The sequence below is a fragment of the Atta colombica genome, unplaced genomic scaffold (genome assembly GCF_001594045.1).
Source record: "Atta colombica isolate Treedump-2 unplaced genomic scaffold, Acol1.0 scaffold216, whole genome shotgun sequence".
NCBI lineage: Eukaryota > Metazoa > Arthropoda > Insecta > Hymenoptera > Formicidae > Atta > Atta colombica.
The window spans coordinates 788,479-796,771 of NW_017259312.1; the positions used below are offsets into that span (position 1 = coordinate 788,479).

General features: G+C 32.9%; 1 protein-coding gene across 3 annotated transcripts in view; it reads left to right on the forward strand.

Moving 5' to 3' along the window:
• LOC108687821 (myelin regulatory factor-like protein) overlaps positions 1 to 6,895 on the forward strand; it is a 24,518-nt gene extending 17,623 nt beyond the window's left edge. The window contains exons 3-18 of one of the 3 annotated variants that reach the window (XM_018193804.1): positions 1,648 to 1,869; positions 2,185 to 2,276; positions 2,351 to 2,658; positions 2,734 to 2,997; positions 3,202 to 3,380; positions 3,449 to 3,665; positions 3,734 to 3,892; positions 4,014 to 4,340; positions 4,424 to 4,683; positions 4,769 to 5,116; positions 5,216 to 5,390; positions 5,508 to 5,583; positions 5,694 to 5,809; positions 5,895 to 6,148; positions 6,220 to 6,439; positions 6,612 to 6,895. In XM_018193804.1, coding sequence (XP_018049293.1) covers positions 1,648 to 1,869; positions 2,185 to 2,276; positions 2,351 to 2,658; positions 2,734 to 2,997; positions 3,202 to 3,380; positions 3,449 to 3,665; positions 3,734 to 3,892; positions 4,014 to 4,340; positions 4,424 to 4,683; positions 4,769 to 5,116; positions 5,216 to 5,390; positions 5,508 to 5,583; positions 5,694 to 5,809; positions 5,895 to 6,148; positions 6,220 to 6,439; positions 6,612 to 6,689 — 3,295 coding nt within the window. In that variant the 3' untranslated portion in view covers positions 6,690 to 6,895. The remainder of the gene's footprint in view (positions 1 to 1,647; positions 1,870 to 2,184; positions 2,277 to 2,350; positions 2,659 to 2,733; positions 2,998 to 3,201; positions 3,381 to 3,448; positions 3,666 to 3,733; positions 3,893 to 4,013; positions 4,341 to 4,423; positions 4,684 to 4,768; positions 5,117 to 5,215; positions 5,391 to 5,507; positions 5,584 to 5,693; positions 5,810 to 5,894; positions 6,149 to 6,219; positions 6,440 to 6,611) is intronic. The other 2 variants (XM_018193805.1, XM_018193806.1) reach the window with 2 other exon arrangements.
• The last annotated feature ends 1,398 nt before the right edge of the window (positions 6,896 to 8,293 follow it).

An 8,293-nucleotide genomic window follows, 5' to 3' on the forward strand; every position in this document is an offset into this window, starting at 1 on the left:
TTATATTATTGTATTGTTGTCATTGTAATTTCTCAAGTGGAAAATAAGAAGTTTAAATAAAAAATAAGAAGTTTAAAGAATAAGAAATTAAAGTTGATGCTTTAAATAAATAAATGCTTTAAATAAATAATAATAACGCGCGAGCTGATATGGCTGGCTCTCAGCCTCCCATTTGGCTTCGGGCACGAAAACATCTTATTCCAGACCTGATCGCATATTGACGTAATCGCGTACACCAGGAAACGCATCCAGCCATTCTTTATACGCACACAGTCGTACGTACGCATATGTATATTCAGTCCGCAGACAGATATTCAGGCAGATAACAACCGCAGAGGTGTAATGATATAATGACAGAGGCAGACGGAACGGAATTGATGGAATCACAGCGTGCACACTGCGTTAACCCTGCTAATTCGACTTCCAGCACTCGTCTTCCATTAAAAGACTCTCGGGATCATCGCACAACGACCGGATTAACCGAGAAAAAAGATAAAATTTTATTCTTGTCCAAGCGATTCGTATACTATTTATTCAACAATAGTAAATCCTAATTTGTTAGTTTGGTATTTTAAAATATTAAATACTTTTTATGTTTATGTATTTTTTTTAATTTTTTCATCTTTTAGGAACAGGTCTTTATCTTAAATTTTTTAATTACTTAATTATTGATTTCCGCATGCTTTTCTCTTTCTCTTTGTTATTTATTACTTATGTGTTTCTGTATGTATTTCGAAGTGTACACGTGTATGCATCGTGATCGATACGCAATAGATATGTTATTTTAAAAAAAAAAAACATTAGTTAGATAAGCGGAGAAAATTCATAGTAGCGATTCAAATGAATTTATACGCGAAATGATTTTATACGGAATTGTCATTTAAAAAAAGGGATACGCCATGTAGAAATATATATTTATTTTTCGATTCTATAGTTGCATTCATTACGAAATAATATGAAATAACGCACGAGATATCATGGTAAAAACCATATGTAACAAGAGATAATAAATAAAAAAAACAATGATAGGCACAATTTATATTTAAAAGAATCAGAAATTTCCATTCGATTGACGATATAATTACAACAGCTTATGCAATAAGTAGGAACAGGTATTTTACATGATTTTTTTAACGTGATTGTTGGAGATTGTGGATTGTTATCGAACGTTCCTGGTTACCGTATTTTAATCAAGAATTCGTGGAAAATTCATAGATGATTGCATAGCAGATTGCCGCCGCGAATCTTTCTTCGATAAAAACTACATAATAGAATCGGTACCATTAATTAAACTCTCACGAATTCTGCGAGTTGAGAAAACTCAATGCGAGATGCAGCGCGAAGCATCATTTACCGCTGTACACTACCGAACTGTGATTCAGGCGATAACGATATCTCGTGTTTTGCAAATTCAATGTGCAGTCGCGGTCTCGGCATGCATAGCTCTTGAAAGATCAATAAAAAAGATGTTGACGTAGCATACATACCGACTTCTATCAAAATGTTTTCTGCATCTTTATACACATATCAGGTATCTCTAAATAGTCTAAATATATATAGCAAATAGTACGACTCTAGAAATAATGAAACAAAAAAAAAAAGGTAAAATAGGGGCTAAGCTAGATGAAAAATTCATTCTATGTTTAGATATTTCGCGGACACCCTTGCCCACAACGAAAATGGAGGTGGAACGATACCCCACGGTGGCCGAATCGAGGCACCTACGTCGCAGCCGGTCGCCCAACAGCAACCACCGCGCCTACCTTCGCCGCAGATGACGCAGGCTCATCCAGTTTCGATAGCGTGTGCTTCCGGTACCACGACGGTACCCAATAATGGCTACAAAGATCCGCAGGCGTATGTTCACCCGTAAGTTGAACTCCGAAAAATAAAACTGACAATAAAACAACTGTGGTTTCGTCACGTTTATGGGAGCTAAATTAATATCTATGTTTATTCACAAAAATCGACATGAGTCTCTATCTTCCTGTATATCACGAAATGAGGAATAAAATTCGATGAAATTACACTGGTTCCACAATTCTATTATAGTTTTTAAATAATAAAGATTTTAGATTACACTGGATTAAACGTGACTTCTGTAGAGTTTTTCTGTACAGAAAAACGACATATCTCTTGTAGCGATTTAATGATTCGATGAAAATCTGGACCATCGCTTTCCAGACACGCGCTACCGGAAAGTCCACCGGATAGCGGAAGTGAGCCACCGTACTCACCGCCGGGACATAATGACACTCAACATGTACATTCGCCACGTGAGTATAAATACGCTTGCATAAGAACATTTACGAGACAATTATAAAAAATCTACAGTTGCCTATAATTATAGATCAAAAAGCAGCTCTGCAAGAGATACTTTTACATCATCAGAATAATCAGTATCCTCCTAACTTGCTACCACCTTCTCCGAGAACATTGCCTGCGACGGCAACGGATCCTCTATTGTTAACACCGGTTCTGACATCCCATCTTACATCGGGAACGTCGAATCTTCCTACGCAAGCCCAGATAGGACCTCCTTTGGTGCCTTTATCGCATGAACATAGTCCGTCTGGCATTAACACGTTATACTCCCCTTTGCAATCGATCCCAAAGAAGAGGAAACTCAGTCAAGATGGCCTTATCCACGTCAAACAGGTGCTTGCATTTTATTCGTAATTTTGTTTCTTTTTTTTTTAATTTGGATTATTAGTTGCAATTGTTATTTTTCAGGAACCCGAACTGGGTACTGTAGAACACAGTTGCAGCAGCAGTAGCGCAGTGTTGGATAACGATGAAGTCGCTGATAGCAATTACATCGATGCAAGTTATCAGTGTATTCGGTTCCATCCTTTCCAGCAAACATCTTGGCACGTTCTTTGCGATCATAATCTCAAAGAGTTGCCGGTACCACATTATAGAGTGGATGCCGATAAAGGATTTAATTTTAGCAATTCGGACGATGCTTTTGTTTGTCAGAAGAAGAATCATTTTCAGGTATTGCAGAATTAAAAATATAATTTTTCTGAATCTAAATATATCAATATGTTAGGTGTGGGAAAAAGTTCGTGGCGTTTTTTTAATGCCATCTAACGGGAAAAACGCCACGAACTTTTTCCCATACCCAATATGTGTATGTGTTATCAAAATTATATATAAATTTTTATTTTTAAATAACAATCTTTGCAATTATATTTTTAGATAACATGCCACGCGCAACTTCAAGGGGAAGCCGTATTTGTAAGGACTGGTGAAGGTCTAAAAAAAATAAGCGGTTTTCAACTACATTTCTATGGAGTTAAAGTGGAATCTCCATCACAAACGATTAGAGTCGAACAAAGTCAAAGTGATAGAAGCAAGAAACCATTCCATCCTGTAACGTGAGTTTATATATCGATGCTATGTATAAATCAATAATATAATTAAATACAGTTGGATTATGCTGTAGATTGCATTACAGAGTTGAATTAGGCGGCGAACGTGTTACAAAAGTGACGGTTGGTCGCTTGCACTTTAGCGAAACTACGAGCAATAATATGCGTAAGAAGGGAAAACCAAATCCGGATCAAAGGTATTTCCATTTGGTTGTTGGATTACATGCTCATACTGCAGATCAAGCCAGTTATCAAGTAGTGGCTCACGCATCGGAACGTATAATTGTTAGAGTATGTAAAATCAATGATGGAATTGTTCCATATAAAACCGAAATTAATTGTCATACGTTGCATTATAGGCGAGTAACCCAGGACAATTTGAATCAGAAGGCACTGGTGTGGGTGCTGAAGGTGGGTGGCAGAGAGGAGCAGCTCCGGATAGTGTATATCATGCTGGCAGAGTTGGAATTAATACGGATAGACCGGATGAAGCTCTCGTTGTACATGGCAACATGAAAGTACGCGACTTCCTTATTTACGCATAATTACATATTTATTGTCACTGAGAGTGAAATTAGATATAATGTTAAGTAATTTAGTTGCATAATAATACATCATTAAATGTAATATATCACATAGGTAACCGGTCATATCGTTCAACCTAGCGACGTGAGAGCGAAACAGAGCGTTCAAGAAGTGGATACGCGCGAACAATTACGAAACGTACAACAATTACGCGTTGTTCGTTATCGATACGCTCCAGAATTCGCACAACATTCAGGTCTGGATATTAAACAGGAAGATACCGGTGTCATAGCGCAAGAAGTTCAGCAAATTCTACCGGAAGCGGTGTTGCCGGCAGGTGATATAGTCCTGCCAAATGGTCAGAGAATTGAAAATTTCTTAGTAGTAAATAAGGAGAGAATATTTATGGAGAACGTTGGTGCTGTCAAGGAATTATGCAAGGTAAAAATCGTTTGTCAGTCTCTCATACAGTGTTATATAAGATATTTTATTTTTTACCTAATTATATAATCGATTTATTACAGGTGACAGACAGTTTAGAAACGAGAATAGATCAATTAGAAAGAATAAATAAACGATTAGCGAAATTGAAAAGAGGTGATAGTCTAAAGAGTTCTATCAGCACAGTATCTAGTATATCAGGCAATAAATATTCATCATCTATCAATAATAAATCATCTTTGCACGGAAAGACAAAAAGGCTCGAAAGGGAGGAAGAACTTCTCTGCAGTAATAAATTTATTCAAATTATTATTGTTATACTTATTCTCATCATGGCATTTTGGTAATTATTTCTCTAGCTTTACTTTAATTTTAATCTGATTTCGTTTTTTCTCGAACATTTAATTAATTGACACTATTATTTTCAGTCTTGTTGCAATGGCAACATTATATTTCTTAGAATATCAAAAACGTAGTACCGTTGAATGGTCTGCCATGGCAAGCAATGGAATGTTGGCTATTGGCCCGGCTCATCCACCGACAATGTCTACCACTTCTAATTATGATCATCGATATAATTCGTTATTACATAGTACATTATCCCCCTTCTATACTAAGCAAGGATCATATACAAGAGAATTAGATGGAGGATTATCTATCAAAAGTAATTCTCTTACCACACCTCCTCCGCACACAAAACAACAATTATACTCTCAGGAAATAACATGGTATCCGATGAGCCATCCAGGTCCTCAACCTAAACATGAAAAAAATAAGTCAGTAAAATATTAATTTTTTAAATAATGTTATTACGAAAGAAAACATTTTGTTATACATAGATTTATTAAAAATATTATACTAATAATATATTGTAGCGAATTTCCGGGAAATTGGCTTAGTAGAAATGGTGCAGGTGCTGTTCCAAGCAATGTGGATGAAAACGATCAAGGCTCAGATATAGATTCTTCATCTGTTAATAAAGGTCCAATTCCTTTAGGAAGACCTGAAGAGTGTCCTGCACATTTTACTGAACTTGAAAGTCCATGTCAGGTACTCAAGAACTTATCAATACTATTCACTTAAATGTTACTGATGTGTATATATCTGTATGTACATACTTATAGATGCACAATCTATAATATTTATTACAAAATGTTTATATTTTAGGTATATTGTTGCACAGCTGAGATTCATCAGTTAGAAGATCCCCAGCCTGATCATCCACCAGAAAAAAAATCCATTTGTAAGTCTATCTGTTTTGTTAAGTTCATTAAAATATAATGCTGATGAATCATTTATGTTTTATACAATTCAAAATGTAGTATTGTATGAGCTTTATTTTATTATTTTTAGCAGATCATTTGGAACAGCCATTAAGTATGCCACATGAAGAGAAACGAAAATTAAGTAAGAGTTTCCAAAATGGTATTAGTCCATCTGATCCTAGTACTCAAACTCTTGTGAAAGAGGTACAAATTCTTTTCTTAAATTATTATTACATTGGATAGATCATAACAAAAAAAGATAAATTAAATATATTTGTGTATCTTACAGACAAATTATAAGTATTTACATAAACGAACAAGACGAGAAACTGGTGGTGGAGATTGGGGAGAAGTCGCTAGCAATGCCGCAGGATCATTACCACCAGAACCTAGACCACAATTATTCGTAGTAGCAAAAAATTTTAACACGTCTTTGGATCAAAGATATTGCTCTCCATCGTCACCAGATGCACCCAACAATATTAGTTGCATTGTACCTTTATCGAAACATATGCCAGATACGCATTTAACATTACATTTTGTGTAAGTCACGCATGTGTGTACACTTTATGTGTATTTAATTTTGATAGTATATTAATCGTTTTTTTTTATAGCGGTATGCCGTGGTATTGGCAAATTGTACAGCAGTGTCCCTTTTCATCAAACTCTGGTATAGACGAAACAATGATATGTGGTTGGAGCTATACTATGCAGCAACAATCTCAGTATATCGAAAGTAACAATCAACCGGGTGATCAATCCTTTCCTCTTGATGTCGCTCATTACCTTAGGAAAACTTTAAAGTTTCGAATACCTACAATGCAACCTCAAGAGGTAATTATTTTATTATGAAGATTAATAATTTATGATATATATTTTACAAAATATTTACAATAGTAAATATTTTGTAAAATGTAGTAGAATGAAGACATTACAATATATTTGAAATTCTTAATGCATTTAACATCGGATAACATAATCTAATTATCATATTATTTTATTACAGAATATTTGCAAGAGTAAACATGATGTCGATTATTTGGAATTTACATTGCATTTTTATCGAGACTGCGAAGAACAATGAATATTCTCTCCTTGTACAGCACACTCTTTAAGAAATTTATACGTTTTTAGATATTCAACAAAAGTTAGATTTCTCTCTTCTATATGAAACCTTTGTGCCTTTGTAATCTGTCCTCTGCTTTTCATAGTTTACTCTTGTATTTTATATATCATATTGTATTGCAGTACATAGTATATTATTTACTAATAAATTAAACATAAAATATACATAATTTTCATTTACAGTTAACGTAACACATGTCATTGTGTAGGAAATTTCTCTAGATAGTGAACAAATCGTACATACATACATATACAAATATACATATATAATATGTATGTGCGCGAACACACACACACACACACACACACACACACACACACACACACACACACACACACACACACACACATATACACATAATTATCTTATTATTCACTTGTAAGAATAATAATGATAACAAATAAGTAGTGGTTGATGGGTGCACCAATTCTGATTGTAATATATTTATAAATTTGTGTTGTCACAACATATATATATTTAAAAAAATATGTGTTTTAAATATATATATATATATTTTTTTTAAATTATTTTAATACTTTCAAGTCTAATTAATTATTAACAAATCAATTAAATAGATATAATATGATAAAATATGAGATAAAATATGAGATAAAGAAAATATGTGCTATAATGTACTACAAAATGTATATAGTATGTACTAGTATAAATCAATTTTATAATTTTATACCCATCAACATGCTACATCTTCTAATTTATTAATGGTTTCCTATAAGAAACTTATACTCAAGATCTAATTGTAAACATATATTTCTACATTTAGCATCTTTTACGTAGTACACATTTTAATTTTTGATACTGATTTACAGATAACTCATTGTATAAAACGTAATATATGAAACTATTAATTGCTAACGATGTTTTAGATTTAGTTGTGGAGTTAAATAAGCTTATTATCAAAATATTATGTCACATGAAAAGCATCATAGTGTTTAAATTGTAAATAGTCTATATCTATTATATAATTAATTTCATTTCACGATTATGTACAAACAATATTGACTATTTAATGTTATAATATGTTATATAATATTGTTATTCAAATAAGGAAACAATTTATCGTTGGTTTTAATAATAAGTTATTTTTAATTAGAGTCTCTTTTTCACAAGGATGACGAAAATCACCAAGACAATTAAATGTTTTAATATTACAGTTCACTATACTATTTGTTTATTAAATGAGTGTTTATTATAGAATTGTGCGAGTTCCTAAAAATATTGTACAGTAAATGTTTAATGATAGAGTCATTTACATGCACATATTTTGTCACACTTGTGCTGGAAATGATAGAAATACACGCATGAATTATAGTTTAGTAAAAAAGTTATTAGGAAACATTTATTCCTGATTAATACGCGAGCTAATTTTAATTTTATGTAATAGAATAAAATATTCAGATTTTAATTTTTGTCTAATAGCAATATAAAAATACGTACTTTCATTATTAAAATGTGACTCGTACAATGTTAAAACATAAAAAGTATACAAACGTACAATGTCAAAAACATGAGCAATCTCTAAGCAATTTAAATATATATATATA